At 40.2% G+C, this 27,054-nt stretch overlaps 1 protein-coding gene across 6 annotated transcripts in view; it reads right to left on the bottom strand.

The window, feature by feature from the left end:
- Spata16 (spermatogenesis associated 16) overlaps positions 1-27,054 on the bottom strand; it is a 378,162-nt gene that overhangs the window by 336,509 nt on the left and 14,599 nt on the right. For all 6 annotated transcript variants that reach the window (NM_001432380.1, NM_001432377.1, NM_001432378.1 and 3 more), the window contains 1 exon segment: positions 274-906. In NM_001432380.1, the coding sequence (NP_001419309.1) occupies positions 274-888 (615 nt within the window). In that variant the 5' untranslated portion in view covers positions 889-906.

Below are 27,054 nucleotides of genomic sequence, written 5' to 3'. Positions count from 1 at the left end.
TATACCTAAATTCTAAAGCCAACCACATTTGTACATATGTCGCCATTTCCTTGTGGATTTGTAATCAGAAAAAGCATGTTAAACACGAATAGGCATAGTAATCAACTGGCCCATCTTACTTGCTTTCTGGAACTTTACAACTCTTAGTTCTGACATTAAATAATTTTACCCCGTGACCCGCTGTTCATTACATTGTGGTCAGAACCACTCAGTGTAATTGCAACTTTTAATTTCATGGCTCCCTGCTCATCTCTACTGTCTTTAATCCCATACCTCAAGTGCTGTCCTGAACTGTCCTGCTGCCACTGCGTATTTCTTCTGTCTATAGCAAGAGCTGGCATCCTTTAAGGCTACCTGAAGCCATTTGTCAATCTGTGGCAGGGTGGCATGATCTCGGGTACTTGTAGGGAACATCATGGTAGCAATTTGGCCTGTTGTTTGAAGCCCAGGGCACATGTAGGACTGAGCAAACTCATAGCTCACATCTTCTTCGTCAACGTAGACCAGCTTCATTTCCACATCCATTATGTTCTTTAAGGGGATGTGAGGCAGAGGTATGGTGGTGAGCACCTGGCTGTCCAGTTCCATTACCTTTGCCTCTTTCTTTCCAACTAGCTTCTCCTCACTGTCAACCTTCCGTTTAAGGGCCACCTTCTCTAACTCGTTGCTTTGCTTTTCTTTGATGCTCTTTGTGAGCTTTACTCTCTCAGCGGAGGTTTCAGCTTGTTTTTCCCCACAGCTCTTCTTGATTTCAGGTGGCCCTTCCAGGCTGTTGGGGGAATTTGTTAAGGTGGACATTTTCTTGCTTGTATTTATCTTTGGAAGAAGCAGATCACGATAGACTCTCTTCACTGTAGTCTCCAAACTCCTACTCTTGCCAGAATCCATTGGTCCACCCCTAGACTCCTGCAGGGGTGAGAAAGAAGAAAGCCACTAAAACAATGACTTTGAAACTCCAATAGTCAGTGGTTTTTTTAACACTGTTTTATTCAATCCTAGACATATCACTTAGAATACAGCTGCAGTTATACTATCCAATGACTGTTCACACTGACCAGTGGATGCTTCAGTCTCAAAACTCACTAAGGTAAGAACTCACCCCAAGCTCATCTGGGTGTAGCCTGAAAAATAATTTACAGCTGAACACCACTGAATGAACCTTTCTTATGAGAAGCCAAAGCCATTGAATAGGAAAATCTTATACATAGACCTAGAAGACAAAGAAGCTAAAAAAATCCACTTTATATTCATTTCCCCAGAAAGGCAGGTGGTCTCTAACTCATTACAAAGCCTGTTGCTATCCTGCATGATGGACTTGGAGCAGAAAACACAGCCACTTCTTTGGGAAAACTTCCAGAAATGTGAGCATGGCGTTTTCTTCATGTGTTTGCTCTATTAATATGGAGAGCCCATGTTGGAATGTCTTCAAAGACAGTTATTTGCTAAATGGGCTTTTAGACTAGGAGAACGTGACCTTAAGCCCTCAGTGACTCCAGTGACTCAGTTACATACATATTCATTCTGAGTCCAGTGTTTATGTAGCAAGGACATGAATGTAGTTTATGATATGAAGCATGTTCCCGACGCACTGGTGCTACTTAAAGACTGACACCGTCTGATGTGGAGGCCTTTTCATACTAACTCTGCTCCCACTTTTGTTGTAAAGTATAAAATTCTCTAAATCTAATAATTGCCGAATAGAATTGGGTCTTGTCCCATACAATTCTCTGACTTATACTTAAGTACAGCATAGTCTGTACTGGGCACAGCTTTGTTTCCTTACTTTACAAAGAATCTGAAGGATAGGAGGCTGCTGCTTCTCTATGGACACAGTACAGCTCTCAGCCTCTCCAACTCCTTGCTTAGTCTTTCCTCTGTGCCCTGTCCTTTTAGCATAGCTCTGACTAGACTTACACAAGATACAAAGAGAAAAGAAAATGGCCTGGCTATGGCTTTATATGATCACGAGATACAATGAGATAAAATGTAACATGTGTGCCTCTATTAATCTGTGTGATGACTCCCCCACTTGAGAAGCTTCAAGCTTGTTATTTTGCTAATATCGATTGCTTTCCTTTGTCTACTTGACAGGCAGCACTTTGGCTCCAGTGGACCTTTGAAGCACCATGAACCAAGACCCAGTTGATTCTTAAGGAAAAAAAAGGAAGACATAAGACTGTTATTTAACCTTTGAGGATAAAACTTTTCCTTTTCCCTACTCTTATATGTAGGTGTTATAGAAAAGGGTTAAGCTGTTTGTAAACATAAAAGAAACTACCATGACGGTTTTATGACCTCATGATAAATATCAAATGGGTAAGAGAGATTACTGTGAAAGCAAAAGGATCTGAGTTCAAATCCTCATATTCACATAAAAGCCAAGCAGGTACCCACTGTTTGTGTAGAGACTGGAGAGTTCAAGGAGTGTGCTGGTCAACTGTTCTAGACACAGTATTGAGCTTCAGGTACAATGAGAGATTGCCTTCCAAGAAAATAAAGTTGAGAGCAACAAAGGAAGACACACCATGTCTGCCTCTGAACACTATGTTCACCTTCACACACATGTATACATGTAGTACAGATACACAATACACAGAGAAATATCAGATTCTAGTAAGAATTATCTTATTAGGTAACAAAAGCTAAGTGTTAGAGTTGTGATTCCCTGACAGGATTTTATTGACAGAAGTAATTTGTGGAAGATTGCAATCTTGGCCAATGTATGCCCTGCTCCTTGCTAAGGAGACGTGCACATCAGTGAATCCCAGGTCCAGAGCCACCACTCTGATCAAGGCACTGTCCTGGAGTATTCTACTTAAGACAGAAGAAGACAGTGCTAGCCATCACTGCATTGTTTGTTCTTGTACCACGAATGGATCTGGGCTTCATCTGGGGTCTCTAGTGGGTGGATTCCCAGACAAGCATCTATCCCAGGAAAGTTCTTTTAGTAGCACAGATACAGCTTTCAAAATTTTCCCCATGCTCAGAATAGCTGCTGGTAAGATTCGTTCGCACAATAGACTATATATAAATATGAATAATAAACGTTGGTAGGTGAACAGTTCCAAGAGTTTCCCCCGGTATCTTCTCAGCTATTTACATCATGCACCAGAGGCTGCAGCATATTGGCTTCTCTGTAGAGGGATGATGTAACACTTCAGCACCTATTGCAACACTAAGGTCTTATCAGGGTTGACTCTCATCTTCAGTATCTAAATTTTTATCCATTTTTGTAACTGCTTCTCCTGAAGAGTGATTGTCTCTCCTTCCTTTATTGCCTTCCCATTCCTCCTTGCCCTAGCTTTCTCTTCACACCTATCCTTGAAGATGTGCCTTTCTCCCAGTGCAAGAAGAAAGGGTTTGTGCGTGTACATATGCGTGTGTGAGCGCATGTGTGCGACAGAAACTCGAGAGTTCTCTACAGCAATTCTTAAGCCTTCCTAGAGAAATCACCATTTTAATGCACCCGAAGATTTGTATAAAAAGTAGTAATGAAGTGGAGAAACCAGACAAGGTGCTCATATGACATTCAGAGATTTTGAACAGATGAATAAACCTTTAATGTCCAGGCATCTGAAAGATCAGTTATCCCCAACTTGTCCAAGAAACAATAGATTTAAGTCCCTCTGCCTCAACACAGAACACTGCCCTGAATATCAGCAGGTGTCTTTAAGTCGACAGTCGGAAAGAGCAAGCCCTAACCAACTTCTGCTTCACAGTGGTAGCAGCTGGTCACGTGACTTTAATTTCAGAGGTAGAAGATGTTCCTTATGAAAGCTGTGGTGCCCAAACGAGAAGCTTTGGAAGTGCTCACACTGTAAACAGCAGTTAGAAACCTGCAGTGGAGGGTTGTGCATTGTGAGGTCATTCTCTGTCTTTCACTCTGCTCTTACTTTTCACCCCTCGAACTCAAGATAAGCGGCTCTGTTAATTCCAAAAGATGCTCATTCCTAATCCACCTGCTGAAATGCTCCCATCTTGCTCCCACCTCATTTACCTGTCCTAAACTAAACCACAATTCCTGGATAGGAACCGCCCATCTCTGTCTTCTCCAAACAGACCAGTTACAAGTACTTGATTGACTTCTTCCAATCAGCCATCTAAAAGCAGACTCACTCCCTACTTATCCAGACATGAGCTCAGGGTTCTGTATAAAACTGTTCGGAAAAAAAATGTAGGTCAAAACATATGCTGTAAAACAAAGACGAAGTCACACGCAGCTAGAGAAAAATAAAGTTGGAATCTAAAAACAGATTCTTTTCTATTTAGAGATTATAATATAATTACTTCATTTCCCCTGCCTCTCCTTCCTCCCAATCCTTTTAGACATCCTTCCCTGCTCTCTTTCAAATTCACTGTCTCTTTGAACACTGCAAAAGAGGAGGTGGAAAGGCTGTAAGAGTCGGAGGACCAGAGGGATTATTACTGTGAGACTCTGCCTCTTAGCAATGTCAGAAGCTACATCCACAGGGTCCCTCCAGCATGACTTCCCACATGTGAGCTGGGCTAGGACAATAGACATCCTGAGGTAGATGAGGGAGTGTGCAAACCCAGGAGGTCTCGACCTATACAAAGAACTACTGCAACTATGGAATATTGAGCACAGAAGAAATCTTTCCCATGGACTTTTTTTTTTTAAGATCTGGGGAACAAGTCAAGTGGACTCGACTCAAGTGACACTCTCAGACTATCTTGCACTTGGTCCTTCAGTTCTTTCTGTTTTTTTGAAAATACATTATACCACTTCCTCCTTCTTTTTCCTCCCTCCAAAGCCTTGCATATAACTCTCCTTGTTCTCTTTCAAATTCATGGCCTCTTTCTTACATTCATATATGTATATAAATATACATTCCTAAATACATAAATACAATCTTTGCAGTCTGTATACTTGTATGCATGTTTTCAGGGCTGACCATTTGGTAACCAGTTGGTGTGCTCTTCTTTGGGGAAGACTATTTCTTCACTTTTCAGCATTCCTTAGTTGCCCATAGCTCCCTTTGTTCACTTGGTCTCTCTCTTGTTGTGCTTGTTTAGTGCATGCATACGCAGTCATGTTGGTGAGACTTTATGGGTGAGCTTTTGACTTTGTTAGGAGACACAATCTCACAGCAAGCTTCCTGAACTACAGCTCATCAGATCACTTGTACCTCTTCTATTCCCTTCTCTACAATTCCTCAATGTCCCGGTCTCGGCAATGGTTTCCTGGCTCCTGAGGACTTAGAGCTAGAAGCCTTAGATAAAAGATAACATGCAACATTTCTCTTTCTGGGTCTACATCACCTCATTCTATTTATTTACCTATCAATTTCATGATTTCTCCCTCCCTCCTTCCTTCCCTCCCTCCCTCCTTCCTTCCATTCATTTCTTTTTCTTTCTTGTCAAGCAGATTTACTAAGTCACCAAGGCTCATCTTGAATCCACTGTGTAAGTCAGACAGGGTTTGAATGTACCACACTCCTGCCTCAGCCTCCAGAGTATCTGGCATGAGGATCAGCTAGAAGTGGATTTTTTTTTTCCTGACAGCAAAGCAAAGACTCTTCAGAAAAGAGTTGATTCTGAGAGGTTCTGATGGATTTTGTTTTGCTTTGTTTTAATCTTATCCCGGGTGAAGTACATTTTCTTCTCAGTTGTTCAAATGAGTCATGTAAGAACTAGATTTAAACTATCAACCTCTTCAACTTTTTTTTTAGTAGTCAGGTTGATTAACATGGAGTTAGTCAGTGTTCCCAAGGCTACATTTTAATCTTTACTTCAGTACAAAATACTTCAAGAGAAGACTCTTTGTCGACCATCATGTCAAATGGATTTGTAGGTGGCATTCTGTAAAATGCTTCTTTAATTTAGAAGTCAGCACAGTAGTAGAACCGATTTTTTAATATCCACATGGAGGCACAGATAAAATAGCAAATGTTGATAAGAAACATGTGAATGTTCTCTGAGGTGACAGGAAACAGAGAGGGACCAGTACTTGATCCTTTCTATCGGCTAACCATTTTACATTTTCAAAAGTGATTTTATTTTATTCTTTTACATCAAGCAAATTATCAAGTTTTCTGTTCTACTTCTGGGTTTCTATTACCTCTTAGATGCAATTGGTAGTTTACATGGTTATTAGTAAAACAAATTATTAGATTTTTTTTCTGAAACAGGCAGCTCAAACCTGGGCAATTCAGAAGGAGAGAATCCTTAAAAATGTGCTCTCTGAAACATTCAACATCACAGTTGCTATGGTTTTCTTTCTTTAAAAAAAAGATCTAATTTTAACTTGCTGTTAAATGTAACCAGAGAGACATTATGAGGAAAAACACCTTGCTTGTTAGTCTACCAGTACACGTTGTTATTTTTAAAAACATTCTACAAAATAATCCTTCTGTCTAATAGTCAGGTACTAAAGCCCTTAAGCCATGACCAGGACACTGGGCTAGGTGGAACAGGAGAGACTAAAGTTGACCAGATCCCAGCATGCCAGTATTCGCAGCTAGGAGCAAGCAGAGGTGGAGGATGGGCGGTAGAGACACACAGATAAACAAATCCCTTTAGAGGAGACACCCCTCTTGCTTGACTGAACTGCAAGGGATGGAAATGAATCCCAATCTATTTCCTATGTGAATGCACAGCTCCTGCAGAACCTAGAATACAGCAGGACCTCAGCGCACATGTGTTTTCGTGGCTGATGTGGGAAGGCAGCCCTTCCAGGCCTGCTTGTCTAAGAACACACATATTCGGAAATGAGTTTTGGAGAAGAGAGAGGCAATGGCCCCACCCCAGAAACTCTTTTTATCTGAGTTGTGTTGTAAGGCACAGCGAACTATTCCTGCAGACCAGGGGTGGATTTGGTTCATAGTATTTCCCTCATAGGGAAATCATCCCACGGATGCAGACATATAAAATACTAACAACACTGCTGCTCTATGTTGAAGAACTAGAAGGTAATAAGGGAACTGGCCATACCTGAGATTTGAACTTAGGGCCGTAGATATCAGATTCTACAATTTTAGGATCACATGAAAAATACTTTCTGCACTGGACCCTAGGTGCCCAGATATTTACTTGCCTCCCATTAAAAATGTTTCGTTTTATACATTTTTATAACCAGGTACTTAACATTATTGCTGTCTTATTGGGTGAGACTCCCTTTACAGTGGCACGATAAGCACAATTTTATGGTTAATTCAAGTATAGAAAGCACTTTTGTTGAGAGAGAAATAATAGATTTTATAAGGGCTTTAAAAGATCATTAGTTGTAAATATTATGGACCCATTGTATTTCAGAAGTCATTAAATAAAGAAAAAATAGTGTGGACAGAAAAATTCCACATGAATAGATTACAGAGACTTTGGGAATAATTCATCAAAGCAACCAGTACCTTGTGCACATCTATCCGAGAGGGCTACTCACCATGACATTATGTAGAGGAGAGAGTGTTCAGGTTGGAGTTGCAAGAACAGTTTGAATTTTAGGTTTGTTGTTCATTAATGGCATGTCCTAGGAGGAACTATTCAACTTGTCTAAACATTACTTTTGGAAGTAATCATGGAAGAATCAGATGGGATGTTTTACAGAGTGACATTTCTAGCAGAAGAGGTTTAGCAATTCCACAAACAGCTCCTTGCAGGGACCTGTGCCTCCCTCGGAGGATTCTGTCTCTTCCTCCTGTCAAGGACTATGCCTTACCATCAACATGGTGCTGGCTAGTTTTATGTCAACTTGACACAAGCTAGAGTCATCTGAGATAGGGCAATCTCAATAGAGAAGATGGCTCTGTAAGATCAGACTGCAGGCAGGAAAGCCCGTAGTGCATTTTCTTAATTAGTGATTTGATGTGGGAAGGCCCTACTCATTGTGAGTGGTGACACCCCTGAGCTGGCAGCCCTGGCTTCTATTAAGAAAGCAGACTGAGCAAGCCACAAAGATCAAGCCAGGAAGTAGCCCTCCTCCATGACCTCTGCATTATCTCCCACCTCTAGGTTCCCTCCCTATTGAGTTCCTGTCTTGGCTTCTCTCAATGGACTGTGATTTGAGAGGAGTAAGCCAAATAAACCCTTTGCTTCCCAAGTTGCTTTTGGTCAGGATGTTTTACCCTGGAAATATTAACCCCAACTAAGACAACCGCCTTTGCAAGTAACCAGTTATTCTTTCGGTACCATACTAGTTTGGCTGATGTCTATGCAAATTCAGCAGGCCTTATGGGGAGATTGACTAGAAACCTTCCAGACTCCAGAGGGTTGCCTACTGCCATCATGTGCCAAGCACGTGAGGATACAGGAGTAGTTCTTCACATACTATGTCTCTTCCAAATCATACTCTCTTCACCATCTTCCTCCTTTGGGGCCCAACCATTCTGCCGGGACTTCTGTTGTAGATCAGCAATCACTTTCACGTTTCAAACCCAGGGACCAGTAGACTTACATTGACTGCGGCTCTAGATAGCCGTCTTCACATTGGACAAGTCTTGTCTTTGTTGGAACAATCCTTCCATCTTCGCAGGGTATGATCATTCCGGTTTCCTCTGCCCCACTCACCGGTGATTCATACACAGCCTCTTGGGCTGCTGGCTTTTGCTCTCCAGCAGGGGTACTCCTTTCCCCAGTGGGAGTTAGGGCCTTACCCACCTACATTACTGCCACTGCTTTCACACACCAGGCGCAGTTGTTCTCTAGAATGAAAATCACACATCTATTCTGCTACTACCTCTCACCTCACTTTTACTGAAAACTCTTCCATGAATGCCCATAACCCCTACAACAGAAAACGATCCCTAACATCCCTAGTCCCTATGAAGACCATCAGTCAGTCTTGGGAACAGAATTTCTCTGTGCAGCCCTGGCTGTCATGGGACTCACTCTGTAGACAAGGCTGGCCTCGAACCAACAGAGAGCCACCCGCCTCTGCCTCTGCCTCCCGAGGACTTGGTTTAAACAGCAGCAGGTCTTTTTGTCCCCAGTGTTATTCAGAGCATAGCTTAAACACCTCTTCTCCAGAAAGACTTCTTTGATGATCTGTAGTAAACAGCTTTCAGTCACATGTCCATGTCTCAGTAATTCTTATCCCAACACCATTTAGTAATTTATATTTCATCTTTCCCGCTATATCTGCAGAAGATGTCTGTGACTCAAGATACACAGTGGCTATCGACTAGATGGCTATGTAATGGTCTCTGACTTTATTGCACAATTCGAGGGTGGGCCACTTTGTTTGCTCTTGCCATCCAGCTCGAACACAGCTAGCATGCTTTACAGTTTAGCTGGAATGACCTAAGTGTAAGCGATCCTTTTACAAACTGTCTTCACTGCTGTGGACGCTTTTCCCGGCACTCAGGCGTGATTCTTTCCTACACTTTCTTGTTCCTATTTTGGTTGTTTGTCTGTTTGCTATTCTAAATCAACAATATTTGTGGAGCACCTGTCCCACCCAGTCAGCCTTAGTTTCGTCTTTGCTGGGAAGTAAATAATTGCTTTGATTCTTGTTTCGCATAAAGTATGGCTCATTCCCAGCCGAAACCTGCAACATAACCAGTCCTGTTTGGAAAAGAATTAATATTAAAATTTGTCATCGTTACTAAGAGTGCGGTTATAAGGATACAGTGGTCCTTCTAGAAAGTTCTTACACTAATGTGATTATAAAACCAGGATGTCATTTGTGTGGCAGGATCGGGAGTCTTGAAGAAGTCACATCTCAGTATAGTTCAGAGCCCTTTGCCTATGAATTTTCCTGGAACAAACACAGTCAGCCTGCCAAGGTCAGGAGTGTTCTGAGACAAAGTTCGAATCTGGTTTGGAATGTCTCTTCCAAGCTTTGCTCTCAGTCTCCTCCTCCCTGCCCCATCTAGAAAAGTGATCAAACTTTCCGTCCTTTAAAGAGGCTAATATGCTCAGTGACTGTATAAGGAAAGAAAATTTACTCTAAGTTTGGACAATTATTTAATTCTGCTGGTAAAGTTCTTATTTCCTAGATGTTTACATTTTGTTTCTTAACTTTCCAGAAAGAAGAGATATAGATGGAGAGAGTTTCCAGCATGCTCCAATTTCTCTGTTTTGGAAATGGCATCTCTGGCAGGTGACAGGCCCTGCTGACCATCACACAGTGAAGCAGGCCACAACCATACTTTAGAGCCCTTAGATCATTTTCTCCTTTACTCCCTGCCTCCCACCACCATATAAAAATCAAACAGCTATCACAAGTGCATTTCCAAGCCTTTCCTGTACAGATGCTAACTGAGGCAATGGACAGGAAGCACCCGTGAATATTTTAAATATTTTTATATAAATAATCCTCATTCGTTATCATGTTTTTATTTAAACAGGGAATATTTATTCATTTATTATTGGATATTTTAATTTACATTTCAAATATTATTCCCTTTCCCTGTTTCCCAGACATAAGCCTCCTCCTATTCCATCCCTCTCTCCTTCTTCTATAAGTGTGTTCCCAACCCCATACACCCCCTTCCAACCATTCCCACCCCCAACAATCCCCTACACTGGGGGTCCAACCTTGGCAGGACCAAGGGCTTTTCCTTCCATTGGTGCCCAACAAAGCCATCTTCTGCTATATAAGCATTTGGAGCAATGGGTCAGTTCATATATTTGGGTAGTGGTTTAGTCCCTGGGAGCTCTGGTTGGTTGGAATTGTTGCTCTTATGGGTTTGCAAGCCCCTTCAGCTCTTTCAATCCTTTCTCTAATTCCTCCAACGGGGATCCTATTCTCAGTTCAGTGGTTTGCTGCTAGCATTCACTTCTGTATTTGACATGCTGGGGCTGTGTCTCTCAGGAGAGATCTATATCCGGTTCCTGTCAGCATGCACTTCTTTGCTTCATCAATGTTATCTAATTTTGGTGAATATATATATATATATATGTATATGTATATGGGGTACATGTTGGGAAGACTCTGAATGGCCTTTCCTTTAGTCTCTGCTACAAACTTTGCCTCCATATCCCCTCCTAAGAATATTTTTGTTCCCTCTTTTAAGAAGGAGTGAAGCATCTGCATTTTGGTCATCCTTCCTTAGCTTCATGTGGTCTGTGGATTGTATCTTGGGTGACTCGAGTTTTTGGCTAATATCCACTTATCAGTGAGATATACCATGTATGTTTTTCTGTCATTGGGTTACCTCACTCAGGATGATATTTTCTAGTTCAATCCATTTGCCTATGAACTTCATGAAGTTATTGTTTTTGATAGCTGAGTAGTATTCCACTGTGTAGACGTAACATATTTTCTGTATCCATTCCTCTGTTGAAGGGCATCTGGGTTCTTTCCAGATTCTGGCTATTATAAATAAGGCTGTTATGAACATAGTGGAGCATGTGTCTTTGTTGTATGTTGGAGCATCTTTTTGGTATTTGCCCAGGAGAGGTATAGTTATGGTATAGGTAGTAGAATGTCCAATATTCTGAGGAACCTCCAGACTGATTTCCAGAGTGGTTGTACTAGTTTGCAATCCCACCAAAAATGGAGGAGTGTTCCTCTTTCTCCAAATCCTTGCTAGCATCTGTTGTCACCTGAGTTTTTAAACTTAGCCATTCTGACTGGTGTGAGGTGGAATCTCAGGGTTGTTCTGATTTGCACTTCCCTGATGACTAAGGATGTTGAGCATTTCTTTAGGTATTTCTCAGCCATTCAATATTCCTCATCTGAGAATTCTTTGTTTAGCTCTCTACCCTATTTTTAATAGGGTTATTTGGCTCTCTGGATTCTAACTTCTTGAGTTCTTTGTATATTTTGGATATTAGCCCTCTATCAGGTGTAGGATTAGTAAAGATCTTTTCCCAATCTTTTGGTTGCCTCTTTGTCCTAATGACAGTGTCCTTTGCCTTACAAAAGCTTTGCAATTTTATGAAATCCCATTTATCAATTCTTGATCTTAAAGCATAAGTCATTGATGTTTTGTTCAGGAAAATTTCCCCAGCACCCATGTGTTCGAGACTCTTCCCGACTTTTTGTTCTATTAGTTTGAGTGTATTTGATTTGATGTGGAGGTCCTTGATCCACTTGGACTTAAGCTTTGTACAGGGTGATAATAATGGATCCATTTGCATTCTTCTACATGCTGAACTCCAGTAGAACCAGCACCATTTCTTGAAAATGCTATCTTTTTCTTCATTGGATGGTTTTTAGCTTGTTTGTCAAAGATCAGGTGACCATAGGTGTGTGGGTACATTTCTGGAACTTCAATTCTTTCCACTGATCTACCTGCCTGCCTCTGTACTAATACCATACAGTTTTTTTTTTAATCACTATTGCTCTGTAATACTGCTTGAGGTCAGGGATGGTAATTCCACCAGAAGTTTTTATTGTTGAGTTTAGTTTTCGCTATCCTGGGTTTTTTGTCATTCCAAATGAATTTGAATATCACTCTTTCTAACTCTATGAAGAACTGAGTTGGAATTTTGATGGCAATTGGATTGAATCTGTAGATTGCTTTTGGCAAAATGGCCATTTTTACTATATTAATTCTGCCAATCCATGAACATGGGAGGTCTTTCCATCTTCTGAGATCTTCTTTAATTTCTTTCTTCAGAGACTTGAAGTTCTTGTCACACAGATCTTCCACTTGCTTGGTTAGTCACACCAAGCTATTTTATATTATTTGGGACTATTGTGAAGGCTGTTATTTCCATAACTTCTTTCTCAGCTTGTTTACTTTTTGAATAGAGGAAGGCTACTGATTTGTTTGAGTTAATTTTATACCCAATCACTTTGCTGAAGTTGTTTATCAGGCTTAGTAGTTCTCTGGTGGAACTTTTGGAGTCACTTAATATACTATCATATCAACTGCAAATAGTGATATTTTGACTTCTTCCTTTCCAATTTGGATCCCTTTGACCTCCTTTTGTATCAGATTGCTCTGGCTAGGACTTCGAGTACTATATTGAATAAGTAGGGAGAGAGTGGGCAGCCTTGTCTAGTCCTTGATTTTAGTAGGATTGCTTCAAGTTTCTCTCCATTTAGTTTAATGTTGGCTACAGGTTTGCTGTATATGGCTTTTACTATGTTTAGGTATGGGTCTTGAATTCCTATTCTTTCCAGGACTTTTATCATGAAGGGGTGTTGAATTTTGTCAAATGCTGTCTCAGCATCTAATGAAATGATCAATATTTTTGAGTTTTTTTACATAGTGGATTTCGTTGATGGATTTCCATCAACTATCCATGGAACTATCCCTTCATCCCTGGGATGAAGTGTACTTGATCATGATGGATGATTGTTTTGATGTGTTCTTGGATTTGAGTTGCGAGAATTTCATTGAGTATTTTTGCATTGATATTCACGAGGGAAATTGATTTGAAGTTCTCTTTCTTTGTTGGGCCTTTGTGTAGTTTAGTTATAAGTCTAATTGTGGCTTCATAGAAAGACTTTGGTAGTGCTCCATCTGTTTCTATTTTGTGGAATAGTTTGGATAGTATTGGTATGAGGTCTTCTATGAAGGTCTGATAGAATTTTGAATTAAACTCATCTGATCCTGGGCTTTTTGGTTGGGACACCTTTAATGACTGCTTCTATTTCTTTAGCAGTCATGGGGTTGTTTAGATAGTTTATCTATTCCCTGATTTAACCTAGGTACAAGGTATTTATCTAGAAAATGGTCCATTTCTTCCAGATTTTCCAGTTTCATCGAATATAAGCTTTTGTAGTAGGATCTGATGATTATTTGAATTTCTTCATATTCTGTTGTTTTGTCTCCCTTTTCATTTCTGCTTTTGTTAATTTGTACACACTCTCTGTGCCCTCTGGTTAGTCTGGCTAAGAGCTTATCTCTCTTGGTGATTTTCTCAAAGAACCAGCTCCTAGTTTTGCTGATTCTTTGTGCAGTCATTTTTGTTTCTATTTCATTGATTTCAGCCCTGAATTTGATTATTTCCTGCCTTCTACTCCTCTTGGGTGTATTTGCTTCTTTTTGTTCTAGAGCTTTTAGGTGTGCTGTCACACTGCTGATGAATGCTATCTCCTGTTTCTTTTTTCAGACTCACAGAGTTAGGTGAGTTTTCCTCTTAGCAATGCTTTCATTGTGTTCCATAAGTTTGGGTATGTTTGTGCCTTTATTTTCATTAAATTAGAAAGAGGCTTTAATTACTTTATTTCTTTCTTGACCAAGTTATCATTGAGTACAGCATTGTTTATATATATATATATATATATATATATATATATATATATATATATATATATATATATATATATATGGATATATGGGCTTTCTGTTGTTTTTGTTGTTATTGAAGACCAGTTTTAGTCCGTGGTGATCTGATAGGATGCATGGGATCATTTCTATCTTCCTGAGTCTGTTGAGGCCTATTTTGTGACCAATTTTATGGTCAATTTCAGAGATGGTACCATGAGGTTCTGAGAAGAAGGTGTATCCTTTTGTTATAGAATAAAATGTTCTATAAATATCTGTTAAGTCCATTTGGTTCTTAACTTGTGTTAGTTTCTCTATGTCTTTGTTTAATTTCTGTTTCCATGATCTGTCCATTGATGAGAGTGGGCTGTTGAAATCTCCCACTATTAATGTGTGAGGCACAATGTGTGATTTGAGATTTAGTAAGGTTTCTTTTATGACTGTAGGTGCCCTTGCATTTGGAACGTAGATGTTTAGTATTGAGAGTTCATTTTGGTGAATTTTTCCTTTGATGTATAAGAAATGTCCTTCCTTATCTTTCCTGTGACTTTTGGTTGAAAGTTGATTTTCTTCAATATTAGAATGGCTACTCCAGCTTGTTTCTTTGGACCATTTGCTTCAAAAGTTGTTTTCCAGCCTTTGACTCTAATGTAGTGTCTGTCTTTGTATCTGAGGTGTATTTTCTGTATGCAACAAAATGCTGGGTCCTCTTTATGTATCCAGTCTCTTAGTCTGAGTCTCTTTATCGGGGAATTGAGTCCATTGATATTAAGAGATATTTAGGAATAGTGATTGTTGTTTCCTCTTATTTTTGTTGTTAGAGGTGGAATTATGTTTGTGTGTCTCTCCTCTTTTGGTTTCCTTGCAAGGAGATTACTTTCTTGCATTTTTCCATGGTGTAGCTTCCCTCCTTGTGTTGGAGTTTTCCATATATTATCCTTTGTAGGACTGGATTTCTAGAAAATAATGTGCAAATTTGTTTTTGTCATGGGATATTTTGGTTTCTCTATCTATGTTAATTGAGAGTTTTGCTGGATATAGTAGCCTGGGCTGGTATTTGTGTTCTCTTAGGGTCTATATGACATCTGCCCAGGATCTTCTGGCTTTTATAGTCTCTTCTGAGTCTGGTGTAATTCTTTTTTTTTTTTTTTATTAACTTGAGTATTTCTTATATACATTTCAAGTGTTATTCCCTTTTCCGGTTTCCGGGCAAACATCCCCCCCCCTTCCTTATGGTTATTCCCCTCCCAACACTCCCCCCATTGCCGCCCTCCCCCCATAGTCTAGTTCACTGGGGGTTCAGTCTTAGCAGGACCCAGGGCTTCCCCTTCCACTGGCGCTCTTACTACGATATTCATTGCTACCTATGGGGTCAGAGTTCAGGGTCAGTCCATGTATAGTCTTTAGGTAGTGACTTAGTCCCTGGAAGCTCTGGTTGCTTGACACTGTTGTACTTTTGGGGTCTCGAGCCCCTTCAAGCTCTTCCAGTTCTTTCTCTGATTCCTTCAACGGGGGTCCTATTCTCAGTTCAGTGGTTTGCTGCTGGCATCCGCCTCTGTATTTGCTGTATTCTGGCTGTGTCTCTCAGGAGAGATCTACATCCGGCCCCTGTCGGTCTGCACTTCTTTGCTTCATCCATCTTGTCTAATTGGGTGGCTGTATATGTATGGGCCACATGTGGGGCAGGCTCTGAATGGGTGTTCCTTCAGTCTCTGTTTTAATCTTTGCCTCTCCCTTCCCTGCCAAGGGTATTCTTTTTCCTCATTTAAAGAAGGAGTGAAGGGGCTGGGGATTTAGCTCAGTGGTAGAGCGCTTACCTAGGAAGCGCAAGGCCCTGGGTTCGGTCCCCAGCTCCGAAAAAAAGAACCAAAAAAAAAAAAATAAAGAAGGAGTGAAGCATTCACATTTTGATCATCCATCTTGAGTTTCATTTGTTCTAGGGATCTAGGGTAATTCAAGCATTTGGGCTAATAGCCACTTATCAATGAGTGCATACCATGTATGTCTTTCTGTGATTGGGTTAGCTCACTCAGGATGAAATTTTCCAGTTCCAACCATTTGCCTACGAATTTCATAAACTCGTTGTTTTTGATAGCTGAGTAATATTCCATTGTGTAGATGTACCACATTTTCTGTATCCATTCCTCTGTTGAAGGGCATCTGGGTTCTTTCCAGCTTCTGGCAATTATAAATAAGGCTGCTATGAACATAGTGGAGCACGTGTCTTTTTTATATGTTGAGGCACCTTTTGGGTATATGCCCAAGAGAGGTATAGCTGGATCCTCAGGCAGTTCAATGTCCAATTTTCTGAGGAACTTCAAGACTGATTTCCAGAATGGTTTTACCAGTCTGCAACCCACCAACAATGGAGGAGTGTTCCTCTTTCTCCACTTCCTCGCCAGCATCTGCTGTCACCTGAGTTTTTGATCTTAGCCATTCTCACTGGTGTGAGGTGAAATCTCAGGGTTGTTTTGATTTGCATTTCCCTTATGACTAAAGATGTTGAACATTTCTTTAGGTGTTTCTCAGCCATTCCGCAATCCTCAGCTGTGAATTCTTTGTTTAGCTCTGAACCCCATTTTTTAATAGGGTTATTTGTTTCCCTGCGGTCTAACTTCTTGAGTTCTTTGTATATTTTGGATATAAGGCCTCTATCTGTTGTAGGATTGGTAAAGATCTTTTCCCAATCTGTTGGTTGCCGTTTTGTCCTAACCACAGTGTCCTTTGCCTTACAGAAGCTTTGCAGTTTTATGAGATCCCATTTGTCGATTCTTGATCTTAGAGCATAAGCCATTGGTGTTTTGTTCAGGAAATTTTTCCCAGTGCCCATGTGTTCCAGATGCTTCCCTAGTTTTTCTTCTATTAGTTTGAGTGTGTCTGGTTTGATGTGGAGGTCCTTGATCCACTTGGACTTAAGCTTTGTACAGGGTGATAAGCATGGATCAATCTGCATTATTCTACATGTTGCCCTCCAGTTGAACCAGCACCATTTGCTGAAAATGCTATCTTTTTTCCATTGGATGGTTTTGGCTCCTTTGTCAAAAATCAAGTGACCATAGGTGTGTGGGTTCATTTCTGGGTCTTCAATTCTATTCCATTGGTCTATCTGTCTGTCTCTGTACCAATACCATGCAGTTTTTATCACTATTGCTCTGTAATACTGCTTGAGATCAGGGATAGTGATTCCCCCTGAAGTCCTTTTATTGTTGAGGATAGCTTTAGCTATCCTGGGTTTTTTGTTATTCCAGATGAATTTGCAAATTGTTCTGTCTAACTCTTTGAAGAATTGGATTGGTATTTTGATGGGGATTGCATTGAATCTGTAGATTGCTTTTGGTAAAATGGCCATTTTTACTATATTAATCCTGCCAATCCATGAGCATGGGAGATCTTTCCATCTTCTGAGGTCTTCTTCAATTTCTTTCCTCAGTGTCTTGAAGTTCTTATTGTACAGATCTTTTACTTGCTTGGTTAAAGTCACATCGAGGTACTTTATATTATTTGGGACTATTATGAAGGGTGTCGTTTCCCTAATTTCTTTCTCGGCTTGTTTCTCTTTTGTATAGAGGAAGGCAACTGATTTATTTGAGTTAATTTTATACCCAGCCACTTTGCTGAAGTTGTTTATCAGCTTTAGTAGTTCTCTGGTGGAACTTTTGGGATCACTTAAATATACTATTATGTCATCTGCAAATAGTGATATTTTGACTTCTTCTTTTCCAATCTGTATCCCCTTGATCTCCTTTTGTTGTCTGATTGCTCTGGCTAGAACTTCAAGAACTATATTGAATAAGTAGGGAGAGAGTGGGCAGCCTTGTCTAGTCCCTGATTTTAGTGGGATTGCTTCAAGTTTCTCTCCATTTAGTTTAATGTTAGCAACTGGTTTGCTGTTTATGGCTTTTACTATGTTTAGGTATGGGCCTTGAATTCCTGTTCTTTCCAGGACTTTTATCATGAAGGGGTGTTGAATTTTGTCAAATGCTTTCTCAGCATCTAATGAAATGATCATGTGGTTCTGTTCTTTCAGTTTGTTCATATAATGGATCACGTTGATGGTTTTCCGTATATTAAACCATCCCTGCATGCCTGGGATGAAGCCTACTTGATCATGGTGGATGATTGTTTTGATGTGCTCTTGAATTCGGTTTGCCAGAATTTTATTGAGTATTTTTGCGTCGATATTCATAAGGGAAATTGGTCTGAAGTTCTCTTTCTTTGTTGTGTCTTTGTGTGGTTTAGGTATAAGAGTAATTGTGGCTTCGTAGAAGGAATTCGGTAGGGCTCCATCTGTTTCAATTTTGTGGAATAGTTTGGATAATATTGGTATGATGTCTTCTATGAACGTTTGATAGAATTCTGCACTAAACCCGTCTGGACCTGGGCTCTTTTTGGTTGGGAGACCTTTAATGACTGCTTCTATTTCCTTAGGAGTTATGCGGTTGTTTAACTGGTTTATCTGTTCCTGATTTAACTTCGATACCTGGTATCTGTCTAGGAAATTGTCCATTTCCTGAAGATTTTCAAGTTTTGTTGAATATAGGTTTTTATAGTAAGATCTGATGATTTTTTGAATTTCCTCTGAATCTGTAGTTATGTCTCCCTTTTCATTTCTGATTTTGTTAATTTGTACGCACTCTCTGTGTCCTCTCGTTAGTCTGGCTAAGGGTTTATCTATCTTGTTGATTTTCTCAAAGAACCAACTTTTGATTCTGTTGATTCTTTCTATGGTCCTTTTTGTTTCTACTTGGTTGATTTCAGCTCTGAGTTTGATTATTTCCTGCCTTCTACTCCTCCTGGGTGTATTTGCTTCTTTTTGTTCTAGAGCTTTTAGGTGTGCTGTCAAGCTGCTGACATATGCTCTTTCCTGTTTCTTTCTGCCGGCACTCAGCGCTATGAGTTTTCCTCTTAGCACAGCTTTCATTGTGTCCCATAAGTTTGGGTATGTTGTACCTTCATTTTCATTAAATTCTAAAAAGTTTTTAATTTCTTTCTTTATTTCTTCCTTGACAAGGTTATCATTGAGTAGAGCATTGTTCAATTTCCACGTATATGTGGGCATTCTTCCCTTATTGTTATTGAAGACCAGTTTTAGGCCGTGGTGGTCCGATAGCACGCATGGGATCATTTCTATCTTTCTGTACCTGTTGAGGCCCGTTTTTTGACCAATTATATGGTCAATTTTGGAGAAAGTACCATGAGGAGCTGAGAAGAAGGTATATCCTTTTGCTTTAGGATAGAATGTTCTATAAATACCCGTTAAGTCCATTTGGCTCATGACTTCTCTTAGTCTGTCGACATCACTGTTTAATTTCTGTTTCCATGATCTGTCCATTGATGAGAGTGGGGTGTTGAAATCTCCCACTATTATTGTGTGAGGTGCAATGTGTGTTTTGAGCTTTAGTAAGGTTTCTTTTACGTATGTAGGTGCCCTTGTATTTGGGGCATAGATATTTAGGATTGAGAGTTCATCTTGGTGGATTTTTCCTTTGATGAATATGAAGTGTCCTTCCTTATCTTTTTTGATGACTTTTAGTTGGAAATTGATTTTATTTGATATTAGAATGGCTACTCCAGCTTGCTTCTTCTGACCATTTGCTTGGAAAGTTGTTTTCCAGCCTTTCACTCTGAGGTAGTTTCTGTCTTTGTCTCTGAGGTGTGTTTCCTGTAGGCAGCAGAATGCAGGGTCCTCGTTGCGTATCCAGTTTCTTAATCTCTGTCTTTTTATTTGGGAGTTGAGGCCATTGATGTTGAGAGATATTAAGGAATAGTGATTATTGCTTCCCGTTATATTCATATTTGGATGTGAGGTTATGTTTGTGTGCTTTCATTCTGTTTGTTTTGTTGCCAAGACGATTAGTTTCTTGCTTCTTCTAGGGTATAGCTTGCCTCCTTATGTTGGGCTTTACCATTTATTATCCTTTTTAGTGCTGGATTTGTAGAAAGATATTGTGTAAATTTGGTTTTGTCATGAAATATCTTGGTTTCTCCATCAATGTTAATTGAGAATTTTGCTGGATACAGTAACCGGGGCTGGCATTTGTGTTGTCTTAGGGTTTGTATGACATCAGTCCAGGATCTTCTGGCCTTCATAGTTTCTGGCGAGAAGTCTGGTGTGATTCTGATAGTTCTGCCTTTATATGTTACTTGACCTTTTTCCCTTACTGCTTTTAATATTCTTTCTTTATTTTGTGCGTTTGGTGTTTTGACTATTATGTGACAGGAGGTGTTTCTTTTCTGGTCCAATCTATTTGGAGTTCTGTAGGCTTCTTGTATGCCTATGGGTATCTCTTTTTTTAGGTTAGGGAAGTTTTCTTCTATGATTTTGTTGAAGATATTTACTGGTCCTTTGAGCTGGGAGTCTTCACTCTCTTCTATACCTATTATCCTTAGGTTTGATCTTCTCATTGAGTCCTGGATTTCCTGTATGTTTTGGACCAGTAGCTTTTTCCGCTTTACATTATCTTTGACAGTTGAGTCAATGATTTCTATGGAATCTTCTGCTCTTGAGATTCTCTCTTCCATCTCTTGTATTCTATTGGTGAAGCTTGTATCTACAGCTCCTTGTCTCTTCTTTTGGTTTTCTATATCCAGGGTTGTTTCCATGTGTTCTTTCTTGATTGCTTCTATTTCCATTTTTAATTCCTTCAACTGTTTGATTGTGTTTTCCTGGAATTCTTTCAGGGATTTTTGTGTCTCCTCTCTATGGGCTTCTACTTGTTTATTTATGTTTTCCTGAATTCTTTCAGGCATTTTTGCGATTCCTTTCTGTAGGCTTCTACTTGTTCTCTAAGGGAGTTCTTCACGTCTTTCTTGAAGTCCTCCAGCATCATGATCAAAAATGATTTTGAAACTAGATCTTGCTTTTCTGGTGTGTTTGGATATTCCATGTTTGTTTTGATGGGAGAATTGGGCTCCGATGATGCCATGTAGTCTTGGTTTCTGTTGCTTGGGTTCCTGCACTTGCCTCTTGCCATCAGATTATCTCTAGTGTTACTTTGTTCTGCTATTTCTGACAGTGGCTAGACTGTCCTATAAGCCTGTGTGTCAGGAGTGCTGTAGACCTGTTTTCCTCTCTTTCAGTCAGTTATGGGGACAGAGTGTTCTGCTTTCGGGCGTGTAGTTTTTCCTCTCTACAGGTCTTCAGCTGTTCCTGTGGGCCTGTGTCTTGAGTTCACCAGGCAGCTTTCTTGCAGCAGAAAAGTTGGTCTTACCTGTGGTCCCGAGGCTCAAGTTCGCTCGTGGGGTGCTGCCCACGGGCTCTCTGCAGCGGCAGCAACCAGGAAGACCTGTGCCGTCCCTTCCGGGAGCTTCAGTGCACCCGGGTTCCAGATGGTCTTTGGCTTTTTCCTCTGGCGTCCGAGATGTGTGTGCAGAGAGCAGTCTCTTCTGGTTTCCCAGGCTTGTCTGCCTCTCTGAAGGTTTAGCTCTCCCTCCCTCGGGATTTGGGTGCAGAGAACTGTTTATCAGGTCTGTTTCCTTCAGGTTCCTGTGGTGTCTCAGGCAGGGGTCCTGCCGCTCCTGGGCCCTTCCCCACGGAGCCCAGAGGCCTTATACAGTTTCCTCTTGGGCCAGGGATGTGGGCAGGGGTGAGCAGTGTTGGTGGTCTCTTCTGCTCTGCAGCCTCAGGAGTGCCCACCTGACCAGGCGGTTGGGTCTCTCTCTCACGGGGTCTGGGAGCAGAGAGCTGCTGCGGGCCGGGATCCGCGGGTGTGGGACTTCTGGTAAACACAGAACGTGCCCGGTCCTAGAGGAATTCTGCTTCCGTGTGTCCCAAACTCACCAGGCAGCTTTCTTGCAGCAGAAAAGTTGGTCTTACCTGTGGTCCCGAGGCTCAAGTTCGCTCGTGGGGTGCTGCCCACGGGTTCTCTGCAGCGGCAGCCTGGTGTAATTCTTATAGGTCTGCCTTTGTATGTTACTTGACCTTTTCCCCTTACTGCTTTTAATATTCTGTCTTTGTTTTGTACATTTGATATTTTGACTATTATGTGACAGTAAAAATTTCTTTTCTGGTCCAATCCATTTCAAGTTCTGCATGCTTCTTATATGTTTATGGGAATCTCTTTCTTTAGGTTAGGTAAGTTTTCTTCTATAATTTTGTTGAAGGTATTTATTGGCCCTATAAGTTGGGAGACTTCACTATCTTCAATACTTATTATCCTTAGGTTTGATCTTCTCATGTGTCCTGGATTTTCTGGATGTTTTGGGCTAAGAGATTTTTACATTTTACTTTATCTTCAGTGGTTGTGTTGATGCTATCTATGGTATTTTCTGCCCTTGAGATTCTCTCTTCTATCTCTTGTATTCTGTTGGTGATGCTTGCATCTATGACTCCTGATCTCTTCCCTAGGTTTTCTATCTCCAAAGTTGTCTCCCTTATACTTTCTTTATTGTTTCTATTTCCATTTTTAAATCCTGGATGGTTTTGTTCAGTTCCTTCACCTATTTGGTTGTGTTTTCCTGTAATTCTTTAAGGGATTTTTGTGTTTCCTCTTTAAGGCCTCTATTGTTTACTTGTGTTCTCCTGTATTTCTTCAAGGGAGTTATTTGTGTCTTTCTTAAAGTCCTCCATCATCATACAATGTGATTTTATATCCAAATCTTGCTTTTCCAGTATGTTTGGATATCCAGTATTTGCTTTGTTGGGAGAGCTTGACTCTTATGATACCAAGTAGTCCTGGTTTCTGTTGCTTAGGTTCCTGTGCTTGCCCCCTTGCCATCAGGTTGTCTATGGTGTTAGCTTGTCTTGCTGTCTCTGACCATGGTTTGACCCTCCTGTAGGCCTGTGTGTCTGCACTCCTGTAGACCTGTTTTCTATCAGCCACGTCTGGGAAAAGAGAGCTCTGCTCTCAGGTGTGTAGGTGCTCCTGTTGAGTGGCTTTCAGCTCTCTGAAAGAAACCTGAAGGGTCCTGCCTGTCACTGCTCCTAGGTCCCTGTGCCCTGCACTTCTGTGGGCCAGCTCTCTTCCCCACAGGATTTGGGTTCAGGGAGCTGTGTGACCAGTTCAGTTCAGTTCCAGGCACAGGCTGGACCCAGCAGATTCCTGCAGCTGACTGCTCCTATGTTCCTGTGTCCAGAGGCACTGTGCAGTTTCCTCTTGGCCCAGGGATGTGGGAGAGGTGGGAAGAAGTGGAGGTCTGTCCTGCAGTCTCAGGACTGTCTGTACTTCTGGATGTTCAACTCTCTCCCCCTCACAGGATTTGAGTGCAGGGAGCTGTTGGGTCAGTTCAATTCTGATAGTAAATATTTTAACTCATCCCCAGTGAAGAGTATTTCTTGATTTCTCGGCCTCCGTTCATTGCATGGAGTCGTTGTATGGAGTTAAGGCCTCATGAGATTTAGCTCTTCTATGCTAGCATGTTTACTGTTTTTTTTTTCTGCCCATGTTTAGGCAGCCATGTTGGTAAGACCTCATGAGCATAACTCCATTAACATTTCTAGTAGACACAATCTCATAGAACACCTCCTGTTCTCTTGACACAATCTTTCTGGCCCCATCTTCCTGAGGAATTTCCTGAGCCTTAGGTGTAGGACCTGCATTGCATATGGATCAACTGGGGTTGAGCTCTATACAGTCATTTGTTCTCTTCTGTGTTTTAGTAAGTTGTGCATTTCTGAAATAATCTTTTTTCTATTACAAAGAAGAGCTTCTTTGATGAAGGGTGAGAGCTATACTTATCTGTGTGTATAAAGATAAATATTTACAAAACTGTTATGAATTCTGTGGTTTAATAAAGCAGAGGTTTATTAAAAATCCAGGTTACATTATTCCACTAGCCCTGGTAGCTGACTATGTCCTATTAAAGATCTATTGGCTACCAATAAGACATACAAACTGCTATTGCACCTTTAAGATTATTGATGGTTATTGTTGTTGTTTATATGTATTATAGCTCAGTGTACCTTCTCAATACAAATGAACATGCACACGCACATGCAACAATAATTCCCCTCCCCAAACACAGGCAGCAACAATTAAATACAAAGAGGTCATGATTTTGAGAAGAGGGACATGAATGGGAAGGGGTGGGAAGGACAAAGAAACTGCTGTAATTATATGTTAATTTCAAAAGAAAAACATTTAGAGAACTACAAAAACAAATGGTGGTTTACTCTTAAACTTGTATTAGAGTTCAATGTAACCCAGATGTGGGAAATCCATCTCAAATATTTTTCCTTGAAAGAACTTTAGATTTACAGAAAAGTTGAGAGATAATATCAAAAAATCAAAATTACGCTTTATGTGCATCTGGAAATTTTAAATATTTTAGACTTGCTTCCTACTTTACATTTGATGTGTGCATACACAATCCCACATATATACATATTCACATATTTGCATTATTTATTTTTCCAGTCTATTTGATAATACATTGCTTGCATCATGCCCCATTTCCTCATAATACTTGACTGCACTTTCCCTTCCTTCTATGTTATAACTCACATGGCTATGAAATTCAGAGGCAGTAACAGCAGCACAACACTGTGGTGGAGTCTACAGTCATTGGTCTCATTTGTCAGTTGTCTCAGTAAAATTGCTCTATTGCTTATTTTTTCTTTTGTAAAAGATCCAATAGAGAAAAATTATACTGAATGTAATTGTCATGTCTCTTTGTCCCTTTCACTGTAGATCAGTGGATCTCAACCTTCCTAACCTTTAACATAGTTCTTCATGCTGTGGTGAGCCCCCACCAAAGAATTATTTCATTGCTACTTCAGAACTGTAATTTTGCTACTGTTACAGATTGTGATATAAATATCTGATATGTATCCTGAGAGACACAGCCAGAATACAGCAAATACAGAGGCAAATGCCAGCAGCAAACCACTGAACTGAGAATAGGACCCCCGTTGAAGGAATCAGAGAAAGAACTGGAAGAGCTTGAAGGGGCTCGAGACCCCATATGTACAACAATGCCAAGCAACCAGAGCTTCCAGGGACTAAGCCACTACCTAAAGACTATACATGGACTGACCCTGGACTCTGACCTCATAGGTAGCAATGAATATCCTAGTAAGAGCACCAGTGGAAGGGGAAGCACTGGGTCCTGCTAAGACTGAACCCCCAGTGAACTAGACTGTTGGGGGGAGGGCGGCAATGGGGGGAGGGTTGGGAGGGGAACACCCATAAGGAAGGGGAGGGGGAGGGGGATGTTTGCCCGAAAACCAAAGAATAATTATTAAGTATTAAATAAATTAAAAAAAATATCTGATATGTAGGGTAAGTGCTATGAGAGCTACAAAGGGGTTTTGACCCACAGGTTGAGAATTGTTGCTCTAGAACAATTCTTCAGCCTTTCTTTGTCTTGTGTGGAATTGTTGTTTTGAAGAGCACAAGTTGAATGTTAGAAATGCTAAGCATCTTCCATGGAGCAGTCTCCCAAATTTCAATGATTAAAGAAACAATAGAGACAAAATACGAATCTGGGTTTCCCAAAGACTTCTGAACTTTACCCTTTTATTTACTGAAGGATTTTTTTTCAAGTGATTTAACTTTGAGAGAATCTGGCTTCCTTATTAAAGAAAACCCTATGAGTGCTAATTCATTTATTATAGTTCTAATTCTCTTCTTATAGAGATGTTTAATGGAAAGACAAAATAGAACGTTAAAGAGCAAATGTATCACTTAGACCAGGGCATGCTCTCTACAGAGAGCAGCTAAACATGGTGGTAAATACAGCATGTGTAACAGGAGAAGCCAACAGTCTTGAAGATAACTGACTTGCCAGTGGCACCATATCTTTAATCACAAATCCTATGATCATTAAATAAGAAAATGAATCAGTGAATATATATACACATATTCACTTTATGTGTTTTCACATATTTATTATAACTTCAGCATGGTGATGAGACTGCCTCTACGTGATTTTCTCCTGATGTTGAAATTGATGCTAGTTTTTGTCTGAAATTGTTAGAACCCTCAGTAAATTGTCTGTGGAGTGTGGGAAGAATATAGAATAAAATAGAAATAATTTTCCCAAACATGTTCTATAATAAAGTTTTCATTTTGTCATTACAATATTTTATAATACATTAAACTTAACCATAAAATTGTCCTTCATTATAAAAGTTCAGTAGAGGGCTGTGTAATAACCATAACAGGAATTTGCATCCACAGGATCCCAGTAAATGCCTGGTGGCATGGCAACTCACCTTAAATCCCAGTGCAGGGAAGACAAGAGACACCTGCTCCCCTTAGAGAGCTGGCTAGCAAAATTGAATCACAGAATTTGAGTTCAGCTGAGAGACCCCCTGAGTTAAACAGGAGTAATCAAGGAAGATTTCTTACTTCAACTGTGAGGCCTCCATATGCATGTGCATATAGAAGTATGCATGTATATATGCATGTACACAAATACATATATATGCATACACACATATATATGCATGAGCACATATATGCATATGTAACCACACATATATATATACATATATATATACATATTCATACAGATATACATTCATACACACTACACAGATACACACATGAGCAAAAGAATATTATGAAAATAGAGTTTATAGAATAGAGGTCGTTTTTAACACTTGATACACTGCTGGATAAAAGTTTTAAAAATAGGATTTGCCTAAGAATGAATCACACAATTCCATATGGCACTTAACACAGGGTCTGGAGAGAAAGGGGAAAGTGTCTGAAGACCTATGAGTATCTGTCACTGCAAGGAAAAACCAAACATAGAGGTTACCTGATTCTTTGACCAACTTTTGGCTTTTGTGTTTTTACTGAAGATAAAATAATTACAAAGTAATTTCAAGCAGTACTTGGAATTTGTAAATCTTTGGTCTAGACAAAGAGCAATTCTGTTTATTTACAAAATTTATTTACTATGTATGTAGTTTTTCATGAAGATATTTAAAAAGATTTCTTCAAAATCTGTCTGGTAGAACTTGTGATTTCGTTTGTGGAGGAAG

The sequence above is a fragment of the Rattus norvegicus genome, chromosome 2 (assembly GCF_021556685.1).
Source record: "Rattus norvegicus strain SHRSP/BbbUtx chromosome 2, alternate assembly SHRSP_T2T, whole genome shotgun sequence".
Classification (NCBI taxonomy): Eukaryota; Metazoa; Chordata; class Mammalia; order Rodentia; family Muridae; genus Rattus; species Rattus norvegicus.
Note: the sequence above shows the minus strand (reverse complement) of the source record. Positions and strands in the feature narration are given on the sequence as shown.